Source organism: Mugil cephalus, chromosome 19 (genome assembly GCF_022458985.1).
Source record: "Mugil cephalus isolate CIBA_MC_2020 chromosome 19, CIBA_Mcephalus_1.1, whole genome shotgun sequence".
Lineage (NCBI taxonomy): Eukaryota > Metazoa > Chordata > Actinopteri > Mugiliformes > Mugilidae > Mugil > Mugil cephalus.
In genome coordinates this window covers 12152425-12174190 of record NC_061788.1, presented here as the reverse complement: position 1 = coordinate 12174190, position 21766 = coordinate 12152425, and the positions used below count along the sequence as shown (strand labels likewise).

At 41.7% G+C, this 21766-nt stretch overlaps 2 protein-coding genes across 2 annotated transcripts; one reads left to right on the top strand and one right to left on the bottom strand.

Annotated features, from left to right (window-relative positions):
* Positions 1-4280: 4280 nt before the first annotated feature.
* On the bottom strand, positions 4281-9392 carry mpx (myeloid-specific peroxidase). Its single transcript, XM_047570307.1, has 16 exons — positions 9282-9392; positions 9046-9111; positions 8863-8938; positions 8526-8701; positions 8287-8419; positions 7809-7938; positions 7521-7727; positions 7069-7432; positions 6815-6975; positions 6471-6729; positions 6190-6360; positions 5841-6078; positions 5516-5721; positions 5342-5373; positions 5051-5191; positions 4281-4539 (listed from the first exon to the last, which is right to left on the bottom strand). The coding sequence occupies exons 2-16, from the start codon at positions 9107-9109 to the stop codon at positions 4534-4536; spliced, it is 2364 nt and encodes a 787-aa protein (XP_047426263.1). The 5' UTR covers positions 9110-9111; positions 9282-9392; the 3' UTR covers positions 4281-4533.
* A 7002-nt stretch (positions 9393-16394) lies between these two features.
* Positions 16395-21416, top strand: LOC124996497 (prosaposin). The gene is made up of 10 exons (XM_047569578.1): positions 16395-16554; positions 16649-16704; positions 17134-17208; positions 19631-19759; positions 19882-19995; positions 20088-20168; positions 20299-20482; positions 20773-20831; positions 20914-20979; positions 21078-21416. Exons 1-9 carry the CDS (start codon positions 16503-16505, stop codon positions 20968-20970), a joined length of 807 nt encoding a protein of 268 aa, XP_047425534.1. The 5' UTR covers positions 16395-16502; the 3' UTR covers positions 20971-20979; positions 21078-21416.
* The last annotated feature ends 350 nt before the right edge of the window (positions 21417-21766 follow it).

The window sequence follows — 21766 nt, the reverse complement described above, 5'->3', positions numbered from 1 at the left end:
GGCCTTCTGAGGGTGCGGTGTGGTGTCTGCCAGCAGATTGTTGTTAGTGGGGGTCTCTTTGGGTCCTATGGTTTGAGGGGTGGGGTCTCTGAAGATCATCCCACATATAAAGTTTGAGATCAAGGGGCCAGGTGAACACCTTGTGCTGTTCCTGTTTTTTGAGTTGTTCCTAATTTTTTTGTGTGTGTGTCTGTATCAAGCTGCATCCTGCCGCAGTGTCATTGCAAGGAGCAGATGGATGGTTTAGTCTACGTGGGTGGAAGCCTACTTGCCAGGCCCAATAGCTTCCCAGCAGAATATTGAATCGTCACAAGATGGTCAATATCATTTACTTTTCCTGCCGTGGTTTTAATATTGTGGCTCATCAATGTACACTCTCCACAGATCATAGAGGGTTTTTGTACGTATGCTAATGTAGTAATCCCAAACTTCATGTTTGAAAGTTGTACTGGTTGACCGGATGCCACAGCAAGTAGTTCACTCATTTTTCCTTAAAAGCAGGATGCTTTTTTGATGCCCTTGTAGCTGTCACTCAGGCTTTTTAATTGCCTCTGCTATAATCATTTGTCCCGATTTGTCCATCAGGAGCAGCTTCAGAGGAATGAGAGTACTTTATGCTGAAAATACTGTGTATCCTGTTAACAGGGCAAGAAATGAATTTGATTTGACTGGGAGATTATTTTTGACACGTGACACTTAAGAGCACAAGCAGCTTTTTACTCAGGTTTATTCAACATTAAAGGGACAATCAAAGCAAGCCTGCTCTTTGCCAAGTCAGAAAGCCCCTCATTGCTTTCAATACTGCACATGAGGAATGTGAAGAATTCGGATGCTGTGAATCGAAGGCCTTTACTGTGATGAATACATTTATTGTGATGTGACACATTTATTTTTGCCTGTACTCCACCACAATTAGTGGAAATGAACCAGCCGGTAGAAGGGTAAGGCACCTACTCTCCTCTTTAGTATGAGGCTGTTTATGTGCATTTGCTTTGGACAGTCTAGGTGGTATAACCCTATAGCATTATAGGGTTGTGGAGTAACTGACTTGGAGTGTAATTGCTATGGGGTGGGGGTGTCTGGTCTGGTCTAGATGGATGCCACACAACTAAGTAACATCCACATAAATGCCAGGTCCAAAAGTTTCCCAGCAGAACATTTAATTGTCTCAAGGTGGTCAATGTCAAACTCCCCTACCAGTGGTCATAATGTTATGCCTGATCGGCGTGCAGGTTTGCAGCCTTGATGAATTATACAGCTCGCGCTGCAGATAATGTGTATGACTACTGTTTGATAGCGGCCAGATGGGTTTTATGGGATTAGACTTAGGTTTCATTGAGAACAGCTGCCTGCTATAGCTGAAGAGATCTTAAAGTTACAACGAAGCAGTAAAGCTGTGGGTAGTGTTTGAGATCGGTGATAAATCTCCCTGAATTCAGTTTTCACATAAAATTAGACACGTGATCCTTAACTATTTAAAAAAAAAAAAAACACTGTCAATATAGCAGCCTCACCGTTGTAACCAGAGCCCAGACGACCTTCATTCATACCTTCATTCATACCTTCATTCATACCTTACCATGAAACAGAAAAACAAGAATGCAACGAACATCTTGACTGAATGACGGATACTGTATATCAAGCTTTATAGAGGTGTGCTGCTTGGAAAAAAAAGATATAAATTGACACATGGAAAAATGTCAGCCCCCCCTCCTCTGTCCTGTATAATGTTTGCATGTTTCTTCCCACGTTCACCTCCTTTTCCTCTGGACACTGCACTTTTCATCTGTGGACATATGCAGCCCAGGTGGGCTGTAGATCACACAGTAAGCTCACCAAGGCTGTAAGTGCTATGTGTTATTTTGTCTGCTAAAAGGTCAAAAGGTTTAGATGATTTGCAGAGAATGATTAAGAAATAATAACATTTGCAAACACACACAAAATATAATATTTACTCTGAAGAGGTCAAACTCAAATAAATATATCCCGTAATATAAGACACCGGTTTTCACTGTATTAGAATCACAGACTGAACTAATCTTTAAATGTGAAGTGTTTTAAAGTGTTCCATTAAGAAATCATAATAAAGGGGTAATAAATGGGAACGCTTTGAGAGGAAAGTATTTTAACGGTTGTCAAAATGGATTTAGTTTAAAAAGGAACAATAGCTCCATCTACAGGTGAAATACAGAAAAACGATGTTGACAAATGATCACACTTTGATTCTTCAATGGGCAGCACAATGGTGTGGTGGTTAGCACTGATTATTCACAGCAAGAATATGTCTGTGAAAGTTCTCAGTGATCCAGTTCATGGTGATCCAAAAGGCGCTGAATAAAGACAACAGGACTTCTTGACTTTAGTGCTTTTTCACTTCTGATAGACTGGTGGGAAGTTGAGGTTTAGGAAAACATAGGAAAGCTCACTTGAAACTTAGTTGACCAGAAACTGGTGCCACTATTTCCATAAAGGCTGGCTACTTACCTGTCGATAAGAAGGGGGACTGTGTGCCTGGGCTACTTACCCCATAAATGGTGCTGTAATGAGGCTATTGCCAGTGGAAGCCTCCAGTCTCAAGGTGTCAATGGTGTTGAAACTTCTTGGGGACAGAAGTCAAGACTAAATTGCGAATGGATGACGGTCTCAGTCCACGGTTTAGAGAGGGTTTTTCCACTTTGACCTAGATGGCTTCTTTTACTCCTCTCTCAAACCACCTGTCCCCTCTGGCCAGGATTTTGACGTTGGTATCTTCAGAGGAATGTCCTTTGTCCTTCAGGTGGAGGTGGACTACTGAGTTGTTCCCTGATGAGCTGGCTCTCCTGTGTTGGGCCATGCGTTTATGGATGGGTTGTTTGGTTTCCCCAATGTACAAGTCTGTACATTTGTCACTGCACTGAACAGCATACACTATATTACTCTATATATTTTTGCCTGGGTATTTTGTCTTCGGGGTGGACCAATTTCTCTCTAAGTGTATTGCCGGGTTTGAAATAAACTGGTATATGGTATGAATGAATGAATGCATTTAAAGAAATTTAAATTTGTGGGGGGAACATTAAAAAATATTTAAAAAAAAAAGTCTAATCAACCAAAGATTTTGCAGCCCCGCCTGCAGGACCACTGCAGACACCCTAGGGGTCACGGACCCCCTGTTGAAGACCTAGGGTGTAGTGGATGGGATGGATTGTCCATAATGGAGAGGAGTTTATCCAGTGTCCTCCTGTCCCTCACTGAGACATACAACTGCAATAATTATATTAAAATAATTCTGTTAAAAAACTCCAGTAATTCTATTAAGTTCAATTTTCAAACTTGTTTGCTCTGTTTTTCTTTTGATACAATTGTTCTGACTAAAATGAAACACTGCGTAATTACTCGTGAGGGGTAAACATGAAGAGATTAATAATTAATAGAGAAAACCACCGTGGGAAACACAAAGAAACTGCACATCAGAAATCTGTCCAAACTCAGCAGCGACTCCAGGTTCATGATAAATGTCTTCCTGCAGCTGTAGAATAAATCATCACCTCTGTATCAGAAGAGAATAAATACTTAAAGTGTTCATACCTGACTTCTTAAAGTGTCTCCATTGCACAAATGGAGCTAGAGTTACTGTTCTCTGCACAGTTGTTTCAGACCCTGAATCAGATGTAACATCTCTGAATTGATACTCAGCAGGTTTTCTTTCCGTGTCACACAATAGAAGTTTCATTAAGAAGAAACCATGATCACAGTGTTTGCAGTGGCTCAATTTTTTTTTTTTTTTATTGAATACGAAGTGCAATACAAGAAGTAAGAAGCCGCAGCGAAACAAGCCTTCCAGACAAAGCACAGCAAAAATACACATTCGTCAGTCCATAAAACTGTGTAAAACCGCGTAATACTGGTAGATCCAGTAATCCAAATTTGCAAATTTTGTTGAGTAAATGCAAGCTGTAACAGAATTCAACAAATATGCTGCAATCACATTTCATAATCATTCAAAGTTTGTTCATCTTTCAGATAAAACATAAAACGCTTGTACAGAAGATATGATTATTACAAACTGAAGAGTGATAAGAAAAGACCCTGAAACAGACAGACCACTGGGGTATAAAAAGATGGCTTTCAGCAACAAGTAGAAGTGTCTCATGCAGCGAACAGCAGGTGTCCTGAGAAGAAGCTCTTGGTCCGGTCGTCCCGTTGCTGGCACCCACCCACGCTGTGTCTCCTCCCTCCAGACGAAGCACGGTGTCCCCTGATGACAAGACCATTCCTCCCTGAGAGACCTGAAAGCTGCGCAGCAACGGCTCGTTGTTATGCCACAGGTCCACACTTCCTGAATCGGTGAAGGCTGCGCAGTGAAAGCTGAACTGATAGACACCAGGGATGACACACGTGAACTGTAATGGTTCTGTTTGTTGTAGACGACCTGACGGAAACAAATGACTTTCTGTGAAGATGGGTTGTATTCGCCCAGAGAGACAGAGAAGGTAAACTTTGGCTGTATGGTGCTTATGTTGAATGCCGGTGGTCCAGGGAGGGGGGTTGCTCTTAGACCTGCAGAGAAACAAAAGTAAACATTTCTTAATTCTAAATGCTATAAAGAGTGAATGTTATGACTAAATATTTCTAACGTAATAACCAGTCAGATTATTTACAAGTTAGAGTTTCCTCCTCAGGTTCATAACTAAAGCATTCGGTTTCTACAAAACAATAATCACTATTTGTTTGCTTCTGCACAAATTAAATATGGAACTATTTATTTCAATATCTCCCCCAAAATTGTTCCTTGTTAAAAATGCTTTATAGCAGAGGTCTTCACTGTTTTTCAGGCGACTGACCCCGAAACTGATGTAGAGATTAAGTAGGGACCCCCTACCTACTATATTAAACTCGAGTGCCATTTATAAATATACATTATTATTATCATTTTGCATTCAATATTAAACTATTCAAATAATACACAGGTTCAAATATATTGGAATTGATGTTACTGTCGAAATTCTGTTGAGACATTCAGTGTAAAATAGGGATGAACACACAGTGAGATAATAAGTGAGTAGATTACCTCATTGTCCTGGAGGCCCTGGCCCTGGCCCTGGCCCTGGCCCTGGCCCCGTCCCTGGCCCTGGCCCTGGCCCTGGCCCTGGCCCTGGCCCTGGCCCTGGCCAGAGCTCTGAGTGTCCTCCTGGTCCAGCTGGTTCACATCCTGTATATCATAAATATAAAGAAATTAAGCATCGTTATTTAAGAAACATTTCAAAAGTTATATTAATAAAACATGAACATCACCAAAATGACATATTCTTTTGTTATAAGGAGGATAAATGTCATGCGTTTGTTAGTGTATAATACTGACCTCGTCATCAAGGACTCTACTGCAGATACCACCTGTTTCGTGAAAGATGAAAAACCATACATGAAGGAAGCTTTCATAGTGATTACAGAAGAAATACAAATAGCAAGTGTCACACAAGGCCATGACGTAGAGCTAAGGGTTTTCCCCATGGTCTTGTTCGAATGTCTTTTTCACCTGTACAGCGCTCCCTCCAGGCCGACAGGTCAAGACGTTGGATGGTGGAACACTGGACGAGCCTGTTTCTGTTGGAGACGACGCTGAAAACGTCCAGGGGGATGGATGAAATGCCAGTGTTGTCGCAGATGATCTTGGATAACCTGGCAGTGGCCAGGGCTTGTCTCTGCCTCGTACTGAAGATACCTGGGTTCTCGTACCACATCCTAAGATTTTCAAAGAAGGGAAGGAATCAATTTCATTTCATTAAAGAAATAACCAATAGGTTATTTTAAAAGTACAGGCTTAACAACAGATTTAAAGTTATATGCAGGCATATACTGACCTGTCACCTTGGCGGATCCTCTGGAACTGGGTTGCAATGAGGCAAGCAAACAGAGGTCCCACGCGGCCGTCCTCGACAAATGGCTCCGCCACACCTCCTAACCAGATATCAATGTTGTCGGGCGTTCCGTAGAGCTGCAGCAGCTTGCGGGCCAGCTCAGTATTGTTCAGAACCCGGGCCAGCTGGGCCTGGTTCCTGGGCTGAGACAGACCACAGAACCTGCGCCAGGCGTTGTAGCCTGGAGAAGAAAACAACGTGGGAAAAAAAAGAAAAAAAAAGAAAGATGAGGACAGTTGTGGGTGTGATGAAATGTTCGAACAAATTGTCTGGAAAATCTCTGAGGATGTACCAGGTAGGCCGTGGTCTCGTCCCCTCTGCATGTTGAGAGAGCCCAGATCCAAGGCCAGGTGCATCACAAACTGGAACAACCTCTCCCTCAGAGCGTTAACCATCATGTGATCCTGGGTGTTCAGTTTAGCGGGACGGCCGACCAAACCACGCAGCAGAGGGTCAATTCCGCCTGAAGAAATAAATGAAAATTATATATATATATATATATATATAAGGATAAGAATTTAATGTAACACAGAATTACTGAAAGGTTGTTTGAGATTTATTTGTGTAACTCACCCTCAAAGATGATTCTCCAGGGGGTGAAGAAGGCCTTGAACAGGGGGACGTTGGGGAACTGATTGTTCTCCCTGTAGTTTTCATCCAGACGGGATAAAAACGGTTGGATTGCCAAGTGGGCGAAGCGGTACGCTGCTGTTGCGAAGACGTTAGCGATGCTGGGGTCAACATTGGGATTGTAGCCGGGGTAACGGCCAAGCTGTCTGCGCATTGCCTCTGAGCCCACAATGTGTGGTAGGTAGTCTCTGAACACGAACACCTGAGAGACGGAGACATTTAAACGTGAGGGAGAGACTCTTGTTTTGGACACATGTGACGCGTTAGTGGCTCTCAGGTTTAGCTACCTGTGTGTAAGCACCCTGGATCTTGCGGGCCTCTTGGTAGAGAGTCTCACTGTCCCAGTGTGGGTTTATTCTCTTCAGCGCACGAGCCAGGCGGTTATGCTCTCGCACAAAGAGTGTGTGAATAGATGTCAGAGCAATGTTCTCGTCCACACGTCCATCACCTGACAGAAAGAAATGACAAGAATGTAGTGAATGAACAAAGAAAACCCGTGACATCATATTTGACATTCACCGCAACCTCCAAGCTGACTAACCTGCAATGAAGCAAGGCACCTCCCTTGCGTTTGTGTCGTTGGTGACTCTTGCGCGAGTTGCGCACATGTTTGAAGGGAGAGAGTGGAAGGGCAGCAGCTCACGTCCATTGTCTTTGAACTCAGTGTTGACTCGCATCAGGCCCCCATCGTTGGTGAGGTCGCGGAGAGACAGGGCGAGCTTCTCCTCAGAGCCGTACACCTGGCCGAGGTCCAGGAAGGCGGTCAGCGAGTTGATCTGCTCTCTCTTGTTGGCCACTCCACCGAAATTGTAGGCCGAGTATCCTGTTCCGCAAACAGGGGCGGATCTGAATGCGGGAATGCAGCTGTCAGGGCCTGAGGGCAAGCGAGGGTCGCCGGGTGGAATCTAAGGCGCACAAAAGACAGTGTGAGTGGAATAACCTGTGCAGGGTGCACGGCCTAATGATTGTCTAATGATTAGGCTTAACACCAACCGGGATGGGGATGCACGGCTCGCTGTGCTCGCAGCTCTCGTCACAGTTCAACCCGTTGCTGAAGGAGCGAATGCTGGGCGAGAAGGGCGTGAAGGTGAGATCGTGGTCATTCCACTGGCCGAACAAGGTCACCATGTGGGTGTACTCCCTGTCATTCACCACTCCTGCATCTGTTGTGGCTAGGATATTGTTGGACACCTGTCGCACCTGAGAACAGAGGAGGATTGCTGCGTTATGATTTGAAATTCACACATATTGATCAAGAGTCAAGGGGCGTCAAGGTCGTACCAGTGGGAGTAGGAAGTTGTTGAATGTGCGGTTAGCGTCCCACCCTTTCGGTTGGGAGATGCCGTCGTCGTATTCAGCGGGCAGCCAGCGGGTGAAGGGTGTATTGGCAGCTCCGAGGCGAGGGTTATTTCTAGAGGTGGACAGGAGATGTGTATGTTTGGAAACAGTCGCTTGAGAAACCTCAGAGAAGTGTGCACATCTTCTGCGGCGTATGACCCAAGATGTATGTGTCTTTCGCAAGCGCTCCCTTTGAACAGCTTTGAACTCTATTCGGTCTTATATCCACCTCATAACAAAGTCATCATATGTACAACAATGTAGAAATGTCATATCAAAATAAGGAAAGTTACAACTTACAGACAAAATATCAGAAAATGTCAAACAGTATCTGTGATGAAATTGATGCCACATGACTAAAATGATGATTTTTTTTAAACATTTGAAAGTGTATTTTGTCAGAGTTTAAAGTTTCTCTTACAGGTTGTTGCAGATGCTGGTGGCCGTGCGGTACTTGTCAAGGTTTTGCGTGGTGAGGCACGACGGGGGTCGGGTTCGTGCTTCACATCCGCTTATTTGAGCGAGTTTTCTCAGGTCTTCCGCAGAGAGCAAATCTGAAAAACGTGAAAGGCGCAGCTTATTGACGTGAAGGGGTCACCCTGCGAAACAGTGAACCTCAATCCAACCAGCTGAATTCACAGAGACAATGTGAGCGCCCACCTGTTGCGTTGAGCGAGCGCTTGTGCACGTGATTGCTCCTCTCGTGCAGCAGACGAAGGGTTTGCGCCACATAGTCTGCAGACCTCACGGCTGAGCGGGTGTCACCACGGGGCTGCTTCAGGAGTCGAAGGACATCGTGAGGACTCACCACGTCCTTGCGGACCCTCCTCAGACTCCTGCAGGACAAAGAGTCGAACAACAAAGTCCAAAATGGTTTAGAGATGCTGCAGCGTCTTACAAATGATGACAACAAGTTGCTGTATTAATAAAGCTATTATTATTATTATTAAAGCTCTTCGCTGTACTGCAGCAGATAAAAACATAACCTCTGACTCACTCTTCTCTGGAGTACTTGTATGCATCATCCACGAGTTTTTTCGCATCATTAAAACAGCGATCCAGTAAAGATTCACCTGCAAGGGTAGAAAACAATTACGACAAACCCAGTCATGTAGCAGAAAAGGATGAAAAATGAAAATGCGAATTACTACACGACCACAGTGTGAATGATGTAGCATACCCGTAGGCTTGGAGTGGGCAGGCACCAGGCAGATGCCCAGCATGAAAAGGACAGAGAGATGCATCTCTGAAACAAATAATCAAAGTCAATATAGAAAAAAAAAAAATAATAGATAAAAAAAAAAAAAAAATACATGTAGTCACATTGGTCAAAAATCTTGCACATAGAAGATATCTTACGCTCTGCGCTGCCTGAAATAAATCCAAACATTCAAATCAAAGAGAGAATGCTGTTACCTGTGTGTGTGTGAAGATTCCTGTGAAGGTTTCAGAGTCTCTCTGAGCTGACGATGCTGTGTCTCACATGGTAGCTCTCCTTATATTCACTGTGCAGGTCAAGAGGCCCAGCCCCTTGGGTTGAGCAGATGAAGCTACTGTCGGTAAAGTGCACTTCCTTCTTCCTTATCTCTGTGTTGAAGGAAAAGTAGATATTTTTCCTTATCAGCTGCTACTTTTAGTCAACTGATAGTGCTGATGGTCTCAAAGCAATATAACGAGAGGCATAACAAGCGCTTCTTCTGGGAATCAGAAACTGACACTTGCAACATTTGGTGTTTAAGTAGGATTTTATCTAACCATCTGACCTTCTTTTCCAAGCATGTGTAAATCAAATACATTGTCCGTCCTCGTTATGCAATTTGGCACAATTTTGACACCAATACCGATACTAATTGTTGGAGGAAATTAAGGGAACAACACATGCAAAAAGAATTCTGCCCACTTGGGTGTAAAACAGGGTGTATGGTTTTGACTTCTCACTTATAACTTGTAGAACCAGTTCATGTACTTACACAGGAATTGAGAGAGACACCTTGGTTTTCAGTTTTTTTATCTTTTTATCTTTTTGCATTCATAGGGTTCTCTCTGTTCCATTCGTTTAGAGATGTCTAACTGCTGTGGCCCACAGAGTTACAACAGAGAAACTGATGAACTTGAGAAATGCGTTGAAAAGAGGAAGACATTCGCGCTGTTTTTAATGAGATGTTAATGGCCATCTCATCCATCTCATAATTGATATTTGTCATCCTTTTATTAACATATATTTTTTACCTCCTTTTTCCTTGTTGGCGGATTGAGGTTGAAAGTACAGACGGCTGTTGTATTAACTAAAGGTGTATCGGGTAAATAAGTAATAGACTTTACTTGTGAGACACTGTTGTGCAATGAGGAAAAGGAAAGAAATATATATGTGCATATACGGTCAAACAAACCATTTACCTCGACACACTAAGTGTGTGTTGGGCGGGGATTCCCGTGACTGCTCCACATAAAATAGCTGTTAATAATTGCGACGTCTCTGAACAACACTGATAAGACAACAAGGAAAAGAGATTTTTAGGGAAGTCCATCAACCTGTTTACAGCCTGCATAAGAATAGGTTGTTAATCTGCACTGATGACGTAATTAACATGCTTCAGAGTGTGGAGCCATTATACAACACTGCCCAAAGCGCACGAGAAGGCCGTCGGAATTAAGACAAAAATGTGAAATATAGGAAGCAGTCACCTTTGACTTTTACTCACCAAATACTAATATTCTAATTATAGATGATTGCAAAAAGATGAAAAGCTAAAACTATATGCCTGTGGCTGGGGCAGAGATGGAGTCTGTGACATCACTGGAAGATGCCTCCAGTCCATCATGACCAATTTCCACGACATCCTAATTTAGGCAGAGGAACTTCTCCAGGGGCAGGCTGTGTATCTGTCCTGCTCTACGGACACGTTGAGGAGGCCACTCGTCCCACAGGTTATACAACTCTACAACGCCTCTTCTCTGAAGAAACTGTCAAGTCATGAGATCTTTTTTGTCCACAGGGGGGGCACGTTGTAGTGCAGCTAAAATGACTGTTGGCATTGCATTACATATACACAGTACTGCGCAGGAGTTAGAGGCATGTGTAACAAAATGTTGTAAGAGCGCTTTCAAAAATGGATGTTAATAGCTTGTTTTTATCAATTGACAAAATGCAGTGAATGAACAGGGAGAAATCTAAATCACACCAGTGTTTGGTGTGCCCACCCTTTGCATCAATTCTTCTAGGTACTTGTACACGGTGTTTGAATGAACTCAACCGGAAGGTTTTTCCAAACATGTTGGAGAACTAACCACATATCGTCTGTGGATGTGGGCTTCCTCAGATCCTTCATGTAAACCCAGATACATTCTATGACGTTGAGATCAGGGTTCTGTGGGGGCCACGCCATCGCTTCCAGGACCTCTTGTTGACTCCTTGATGGTTTTGCATAATGGATAAGTATCTGCCTGTATTTCTACCTGAACATATGAATGACCAGGTTGTTCCATCAATGGATTTTTTATTCCCTGATGGCATTTTTCAAGACGAGAACGTCAGGATTCATTGGGCTCAAATTGTGAAATAGTGGTTCAGGGAGCATGAGGCATCATTTTCACACATGGATTGGCCACCACAGAGTCCAGACCTGAACCCAACTGAGAGGGAGAAGACTTTGTGCATTGGTCAGACTCTTCCATTATCAATACAAGGTCTTGTTGAGAAATGAAAGCAACACTGGATGGAAACTGATCTCTATCTAAACAGTGCGGCGGCATATACATGCTGTAATCAAGGCTACGCTAACCTACATATTGCAGGTGTGTCTAGACAGATACAAAAAACAAAATTCTTTCATAAGCGTTATTGAAATGAGCAGAGGTCAGTGAAAGTGTCTTCAGATGCATACACATGATGTTTTTGCTTGCTCGACTTGGAGAAAACGTTCTGTGTAAGCACCGCCATTGTTTTTGCAACATTCACTGAAGAGTTGCATTTGTTGCGTTCAAATTCCTCTTCGAAGAGCAAAAGCAGAAATTAAGAGCGTTGCTCGGTGTGTCGTTTGCCAAACTCAAGATTTAGCAAGAAATGGCCCTTTCACCACTTTGTTGGTTGCAGAGTTGATCTTTTGTACCTGGTTTTAGTTGGGAAACTCTACTTAGCAGCTATAAGCAGACGAAGACCACGGGTAGCTTGTAAATTAAATTATTTATACTTTAAACTTTAAAATTTTTAACTGAGATTCGACATCGCGTCATAGTTTTATTGGAAACTTGTGTAATTACCAGGACCAGGAAGCAGAGTAGTTTTTAACAATGCATGAGTCACTTGAGAAATACACAATTCAAACTCGTCGCAAAACGTAAGACACAGACCCCACCTTTTCTATTACCACAATAAGGAAGCGCTGCACCTAGTTCTATTGAAGATATTTCTCTCGTATCCTTCTTACTAGTAAAGCTGAAAGCAGTTCCCCCCATCTATTTTTATCTTATGTTACTCTCATTAGTACAAATGGTTAAACCACTTTAACCTAGTGTATTACCGCATGGCCACGCATGGGCCCTTTTGTCTCTAGCTTGGGTGTCAGTCAGATAAAAAAGAATAGATAAAAGAAACTTGACACACAGAAGAGAATTCAAGTTTCTCATTTGATGCACGTCCTGTGCGACTGTGTCTCACCAGCGCGATCAGTAATTGAGGTTAGCAAGTACAAGAACAAGATGGCATTGTCTTAGTTTTACCGTAAAATTAAATGCATCAGCAGTTCTAAGAATTAACCATTCTTTGTTCAACCAGTTCATCAACCTGGATGACATGTAGCTTGTTAGCTTGTTAACAATAAGTAAGCTTTTAACGCACTTTATGCCCTCAAATCAACAGCATAATATCTATCTGAATATATATATATATATATATATGTGTGTGTGTATATATATGTGTGTGTATATATATACTGTGACGGCACACATATATATATATACACACATATATATATATACATACATTATATAACTATAATTTATCTGAGAGTAATGTCACTTGTCGTGTCAGTTTCCGTTTAGTGTCTTGCTAAACTAACAACCAAACTGAAGCAACACAAGGTCATGTTGAGTTTTGTTCCTCAAACAAAGACACAATTAAAAACATGGACGTGCACAGAATTTAAACTAAAAATCAAGAAACTAAAGCAGAGAAGAAGAATGTACTGTATCCCAGGCCCTACTTTACTACCATGTCCTTGGCAATGAATGACGTCAAACTTCTTCAGTAAGAACAAAGATAAGCATTTTATGATCTGAAGCCCGATGGAAATATACGATTCTTTGTACGTGGCCTCTGAAAAGCAGAGTGAAGCTGTGGAAACATATGGCTTTACATATAATAAAGAGACAATCTGTGTCATTAGTGGGTCTTAGTGCTATATTTAAGGGAGGCATGTTCCATATGGGGCCTCCAACCTGAATCGCTGCTTGTAACAGCGCAGAAGCTTCACTGAGCTTGTCCGAACTCTGCTTAATAATGGTTTTATCATGCGAGTCCCTGCTTTCCACACATCGCTGAGAATCCAAACAGAAATCAGAAACATGCGCCGATTCTGTGGGTGAACATGGAGTTAAGGATAAGAATCTGGAACGGACAAGAAGTCTTCAGTGACTCGTGCTGCAGGGGAACTAAATTTAAAACAAAACAAACAAACAAAAAAATGCATTCCTGGAGACATAACTTACTGTTGCGTCCTTTATTGTGGTAACAATGCTGTGCAGAATGACAAAGGGATGTCGCAATCTGAGTAAATACAGTATAAGGAAGAAACAGAGAAAGGAACGGAGAAAGGAAAATATGTGCCGTGATAAGTCGCAGAATTCCATCCACTACGTCTGCTGTGACGCGAGATCGCTCGACAGATCATGTAAACAATGCTAAAACCTGACACCGCTTTTACACGGTGAAGGTGTTTCCCCATCGCTGTTTTCGAAGACAGCGGAGTACCTCGACAACACTCGTCTGAAGAGAGCAATTTACAATATTTAAAAGCTTTCATGAAGTCAAAGGTTTCATGAAATGTTCTGTAAAAGTGATGTGGGAATAGGATTTAAAAGGCAGGTGGTTGGGTTTGATTGGGAGAAACTAAATGTCCTTGCATCAACCAGAGAAAAGTCACCTCGTGTTTCCTCGGGTAAAAACAAAGGTTAATGTGTGTTAAAATTGTTATTCTGAGGAGTTAGAAGACTGGATCTGATATTATTGATTTTATATTAATTTTATATTGATTGATTGATTTTATTATTGATCTGAAGTGTTCTGCAAAGTCCTCACAGAGAGCGAGGGTTTGGGGTGATGGGGGCACTTATTAAAACTGGTGTTGGTTAAAATGTTGATGGTGGAAAAAAGGAATGTGGAGTTATTTTTATTGTCTTGTTTTGTTTGTTTTGCAAATTAAGCACTCTTGAATTTTCTTTTCATTTTTATTTTTTGCAATCCCTGCTTCTGTGCACTGTAACTCCACTCAGGAGTTTCCTCATCGTTCTCGCCGGGGCCTCCTCACGGCTAAGACCGGTGATATTGCAATACACACAGTAGCGGTCAACAAACAGGATTGCATCTAAATGACTTCATAAATATGAGCTATTGTTTTGCTGAAATAACCCGCTTGCGCGGCCAAAATTTGCTGGTCACAAAGATAAGCCGCGTGTCTTAGTTCATTTGTGTCACATTTACTGTATTTGCACTACGCATTCATTTTTAGAGTCAACAACTTTTCCTTTTGATCACATAAAATAGAAATCATATCAGAATGTCCAACACAATACACTGAGACAGCATGATTGAAGAGGCTGTTGTTTTTGACGGCGCGAGAGGAAATATTTAACCAGCAAACACTGTGTATAATAATTTACAGTACAAGAAGATTTTGTTAGTCTTTGACTCTTGCCCTGACGGCGGCACCAGAGAAAGCAGTGTTGGAAGTTACACCTAAGACACCTCTTAACCTCCTTTTTTTTTCTTTTTTTCTTTTTTTTTTAAATTTTACACAGTGTAAGCTAAATTATTGACATGTAACTCTTGCTGTTATGCCAATCGATGCATCTGTTGAGGCCCCACTTTAAGCCACTAACACAGCTAAACGTTACGATGCCTGTACCGGTGGAAAAAGGTTAGTATCAGTATGATTATAAGGAAGTGAAAGCAAAGTAACACTTTAAAATAACATCCTAGATAAATAAAAAAAAGAAAAGAAAAAAGAACCGACTCAACAAAGAGACTGTAATCCTCCAGTGTGAGAAAGTGCGTAAGAGAGTGACAATCTGTGAGTGCTCTCTGCTGAAAACAAGGTCTGACCCATTTATCGACTTTTGAAAGGTGTTATCGAGTTATTATCACAAATCTAATGGTCACATGACAAACTTCTCTAAATAGACACCATCTTGCGATGGCTTGCACGCCAACTTCCCGACAGCACAGTGAGCACTTGGACCACACCTGTCTCCTGACTCTTCCTTCACTTTAACCATCATCGCACCATCCGCATGTAATGTAGTGTGACCATTTACACGGTGGTTTGCAGTGTGTTTACATAATCTGTTCGGGGACAGATTGACAGACGGATAATATTTTTAAATACCTTCCTTAGTGATAGATCCTGCTCTAAGACCACATTCTGCTTCAGTGACTGACACACGCAGACAAATGGACTTGCGAGGGGAAAACAACACCGGCTTGTTCACACTTTTCAAAGAACTCACAACTGCCCTTCTGGTAATTCCTGCTACATTTGGACAAGATGACACGCGCACACACACAGGTTGAGAACAATGGCGCACTGTTGAAGCTGGTGTTAATTATAAACCAGCTTAAGATGCTACTTTCATTTGAACAAAGTATGTGTACAAAAGTACTGATTTAAGCTGCTACGATTAAATAAATATTACGACACATGACCTGGATAAATATAATGGACCTGTTTTCTAATAATCACAACTATCATCTTATCACTATTTCAGTATCTTATAATGACACTCTTGCTGGTAGTCGTTGTTCAAGCTTATAATTGACACTGGTCCCAATAGGATGTTCAGTGATAAAGTGATAGAAAGCCTGCTTGTTTTGTTTGATTGCTCTCTGACAGCGTGCTGCATTTCATAGAAAGCTGACTGGGCTGATTTAAAGTGGGACAGACCTTCATCAGATTTTTGTTGCTCAGAAGTTACATTAAAATGTCATTTCTGGAGTGGTAAATCACTTTAGTTTCAACCTGGGCGCGGAGTTGTATGCACACACCACGTTATATAGTTTCAATGAAAGGGAGAGCAACCGTACGTGCTGCACAATGTGACATCTGAAGGAACTACAACATATCTATGTGTTTGTATTTTTAGGTTTTTGAAACTTCGTGTGAGGAACTGAATATGAAACTGACGAACATTCACATACATAGTGAGTGAGAAAAAACTGTTCCTCAATGCTGAAAAGTGCAAAAAAAATTTTTTTTTCATATGAGCACAAGTGCACGAGGTTGTCCTTAAGTTTTTTTTAAAAAAAATCTGGTGGTGGGGCTATAGCTGGCAGGTGGGCCGTGACAGATATAAGCTGCAGCTGCAGTACCCTCACAGTTACAACCAGTAGAAAACTCTCAGTTAAAAGCCTGCAACTAACGGAGGATGGCCTTGTTCACTGTTGTCCTGCTTCTCTCCATTGGTCTCCAAGGACGAGGTAAGACAATGAAAATAATATTATCTGTGATAGGATGAAATAGTGTCAAGTGGTGAAATACTGTTTATATTAAAATAAACAATTGTTCCTGCAGTTCTGACGCAGACGTTTATTGCCGATGATTTGCAAAGTGTTCCAGAGTCACAGGGAGTGAGTAATGACTTTTTTCGTCCATTTCATTTTAATTTGTATTCAAAATACGATTAAAAACAAAACAAAAAATGTATTGTTTTACGATGAAATCAGGGGAAATGTCTCACGATTATATGAATTTATCGTCGAAAACCAGGATTTACATTTCTTCAAAACAGGAAGCGTCTCACCAGGTTTCCTGTTCACCAAGATTTCATGCGTAACACTTTCACACGCAATTCAAAAGTTTATGCTGTTAATGTAGTCACACACACACGCAGCTATGAGTCTTCTTCATAAAGTGTATAAAAAGTACACTTCACAAATGTACTGGGCAGCTCGTTCATGCGGCAACTTTTATATTTGAATTTGGCACCTTGATTAATATACTTAAAGAGAGTTCATCTATTATTCTTATTATGCGACTTTGTTGGACTTTATATTCAGACAGGGGATGTCTGCAAGGACTGCACCCAAATATTTGAACTCCTCGCTGACCTGGTCTCCAATCCAGACCTCCAGGTGAGTACAATGGTCGACTGAGGGGCAAACACATTCCTGAGCATTTTATATTTGCTCACTGATAATATTATCAAGACAGTGTATGTTCATATTTGTAAGCCAAACTTAAAATACACACTGTGGTACCTCAGGTGCCCTCTAAGATCTGTGGCTGAATAGTTTTTGTTAGATTAAAAAAAAGAAAGAAAGACAATGCCAGGGTGTAGTTTACACCTGTTCCTTTATCAGTTTGAAACATATTCTTCAGATTCAGAGATGCAAATAAACTGTAAGCAGCGTTGCATGTAGCGAAACACTCAATAAAGGAAATGTTTCTTTTTGTATTGTGTGGAAGGCCACTTCCACTTTTTCTATGGTGAACAAAACCTGAAATGAAATTTTCACAGTGTGGGTTGCTGTTACTCATCTGACTCCACATGTTCGCTTATCATGAGCATTTGTGCTACACACCATTACAAAAAGACAATTCACCTCTCAACTTTATGTTAGTGAAATCTGACATGGGGTAGCTGTGAATAAAAAAAAGGGAATTTATTCAGTTCTGTGACTGTACCATGCAACACTAGTACACGTGCATTGAGCCACACTACAATAAGATAAGACCTATTTTTTAGTAAATAGAAAACAATGTAATCATTTCATCTTTATCAAAGCTCAAAACCACTGACAACAAAGGTGTGATAAAACCCTGCAGCATTAGCTGTAAATGCAAAGGAAAGCTAATTTTCAGCTAATGTAGCCAGTTAGCTCCTGTGCGCTTGATTCACAACCCCTAATACATCTAAGATTGCCATCGACACATAAAACGAACATTGAAATAAACAAACTAACTAAGAATGCTGCTATAAATAAAAACAGCAGTAAGAGAACGGTGAATTTGCGGTGCAAAAAGCGCCCCATGCGCCTCATATAGTGCATACCACGCACTATATGAGGCGCATGGAGCGCTGCACTAGAGGGGGCACCAAAGCGATTGGGAAAAATAATTTTGAGGAGGCATTTTCTTTATTTAAGAACTTTTGTGCATGTGTAAATGATATGATCAATAACAGAGGCATGGTACTGATTAGGTGTGGACGCCCTGAGGCACAAGTGTTTTTATTTGAATCTTGTTGTCATCTGGTGAAGTTTATCAAAACATACCTTTGTTCGAGTATGAGCAATGATCCCTTGACCCAGTTAGCAGCTGCTCTATTCAAAATAGTGTGGCACAGTCTATTTCATCTGATGCCATTCTTGACAAATGGGCGAGTGCAAAGGAATGACATCTAACAAATCAGTGGTGACAATGAGTTCTAAGTATTGAGCGACACTACTAGTAACTTGACTTATTTTTTTGTTTTTGATAGTAGATCACCTGCTGTGCTATTTTGCTGTTGTTTTTTCAGTATGAGATCTCTCTCTGCCTGTCTCTCTCTCTCACATCGGCAGAAGTCCCGGGTCGGACCTCCCACTGTGAGAGCTGCGTGCCTGTTTTTTCCTCCCTCATACGTTATCGTGTACATTGCAGATAACATTGCAGTTTGTTGATAACCTGAAGAATGGACTGGTCAAACCCCCGCACCTTCAAAAGACAGCTGATATTAGAATAAATCACTGTGTCCTCCACTGAGCCTGATATCTGCGGACAAATCTCCTCTTTTCCTCGGATGCAGAGTGCTGCCATGATCGTTGAAAAAGTGTGGGATATTGTTGTACAAGCTGCATAAAAACACACTGGAGAAAGAAAACAGGCACACAGCTTTCACAGTGGGACCCGGGACTTTTGCCGATGTGAAAGCGCACCAAAGGCGGGTCGAAACCGGGTCTGAAAATGCTGGGATTTTTGATGTGAAAACGGTATCTGTTGTTGTTTTGTTTTTTTTGCAGTATGAAACCTTGTCATCACCAGTCCCAGCTAAAGCCGCAAATAATACATTTAATGACTTGTTTCAAAATAAAAACGGTTCAGAAAGTAGGTAGATGGGCCCCTGAACTTGCTTGACACGGCTACAATATGCTGCTAGCGCGAATGCTACCTAACTTGTCCGCTAACTATCTAGTTGGGCTTGGGTTATTTGTTAAAGTGATTGAAAGGGCTACCTTTTAACTGCAGTTCAATAATGGGTTGTGACGCAGTATTGTGGATGCTGGCTCAGTGAAACGGCTGTGACGCATTGAAGAGAACAGGATCATAATTTATCTTTATCATTCAGGCTACACCTGTGTTTGCCTTGCTTTGACAAATCTAAATGGCAGCACTGAAAGGGGCTTGTCAAGACGTCTGACTGATGATTGGTAGCTTCTTAAACTCCAGATGAAAAGACTGATGAATAAGCAAATGTTTACTAAAGGAATACAGAACACGGCAGTAATTAGGAAAATGGAGCACATCTCCTCAGCGTCCTACATTATAATAATGTGGGTCTTCATTTCATTCTAGAAAAAGGTCATGAATGGCATCGAAAGCATCTGTGACCACCTGCCTGGACCAGCGGCAACAAAAAAACTCTGCAAAGACGAGGTGGAGAAGATGCTCCCAATGGCCATCCACTTTCTCACTGTTATGGTGGTAGGTTTGGGGCTCAACTCATTCTTATGTTTGCCAGATTACTAATTACAATAATAACAGTGCGTTTCTGTTGCTATGGAGAGGACTATTCTCAACACATGTTGTTATCTCCCTTTCTTTAGAAACCAGCGCAGATCTGCAAGGTGCTCGGCCTCTGCAGCACCTGTGAGAAACAGGAGAAGATGCTGAGTTTTTTGATGAAGGAGGCCCTACAGGTTGCCGGGACCGCAGAAAATGTCAGCGAAGTGCAGCTTGGCGAGGCATATTTTGAACGTGTTAAAAACTCCCGGTGTGAATTCCTTCCTTTCTCTGGTTATCTCTCAATCAGATGCAGTCGACCTCACAGTGCTCCTTCTGCATTCTTCTTGTCCATTCACTGGAGAATCTGCTGCCAAAGGAAAGGACTGAGGTGAGTCACGTTTAATAAACACATGCACATAATCAGACAGTATCTCTTTGTGCTGCGCGGAGACACTTAAATGTCACCAGGTGACGCGGCGCAGTCTCGATTTTACACCACGCTCCTCTTCCTGCTGCAGGACGCGGTGATCCACGCGCTGGAGGAGATTTGTCATTTGTTTCCCCAGTCCTACCGCAGCCAGTGCGAGACCGTCATCAGCATGTTCGGCAAGACGGTGCTGGATGCAATCATTAGCCACGCCACCCCTCAGGCCATCTGTGCGCTCATCCACATGTGTAAAGGGCAGGAGGCCCCTGGTGTAGGTCAGTCTGCCTCACCCTGTTTTTTCTTGTTTTTGTTTTTGCAGTTAACTTACTTATTGTTTACCCCATAAAATGCTGGAGAGGGATATCAAAAAATACATATTACTTGCTTTGTCCCCATCTTTTGAACTTTTTAGAAGCAATAAAACAGGTTTAACGCAAAATAAATAATGGCTCTCTTCCAACTGGATGACATTAGGTTATTTGGTTACATTTTAGAAACTGGAACCACCACATGTTTTCTTGGAAAATGGTTATTAACAAATCAAATTTCCCTTTTAACCTCACAGATCCGTGCACTCTGACAACATACCGGTGCAGAGACGTCAACACTGCCCTCAAATGCGGAGTAAGGCAACACCTTTTAAGATGAAACAGCCTGTTCAGTTTAGAAATGAGCACGTTTTGATGTGAATGTTTACTCTGTGCAGACTCTGTTCTACTGTCAGAGGTTCACCTGGAAGCCTCTGAGCTACAACACGATCTAAAATACCGAGGTGGGTGAAACTTGACGATAATTCAGTGAGAGCAAAAATAAACACTCTCCCAAAAATATCTGCAAATAATTTATTTTTTATACATATATTTTTTTCAGACTGGGAGTAAAAATATGAGGCAACCTCGTGACGCATCTGATATTTGTACATCAACAACTCAACTCCTCTTGCATCCTGTCCAATAATCTTCCGTCTATATCTTCTATAGCTTTTCGTGATTTTGCATACTGTATCTAGTCTGAAGACATGAGTGACTGAATCTGCGTTCAACAGAATCTATCACACTCAATTATTATATGAACTTCAGCTGCAGAGATTTGAAAGCATTGTTGGATTCAGAGATACGCTTCCAAGTTTCGATAATATTCTTTATACCCGAGAACAAAAATGAATGTGTGCTATGTGTCAACAAATTAAATATATGATATGGCTGTGAATGAGTCCTTCTTTGAATCCAGAACTTCAACGATTAACATTTTTCCATCACTCAAATACAAATCTAAAGGTTATGGGTACCTCAGGTGTGTAAGTGACAGTGGATGAACAGCTTTGGCATTAAAATAAATCTCTTGTTAGGTGCAAATGTGTATTTAAGATAACACTTTATTGAAACATAAAGGAATGTGTATCTTACAGTGGAAGGACCAGTGGGACGGTGTGAGTTAGATTAGAGATAATACAAAATAAAGATCTCAAAATCTCTGCCAGGAAACCCTTAACTTCCTGGCTATGTACGGATAATGAACCCAGGCATTCATCCAAAGTTGAGGACAAAAAGCTGGACAAT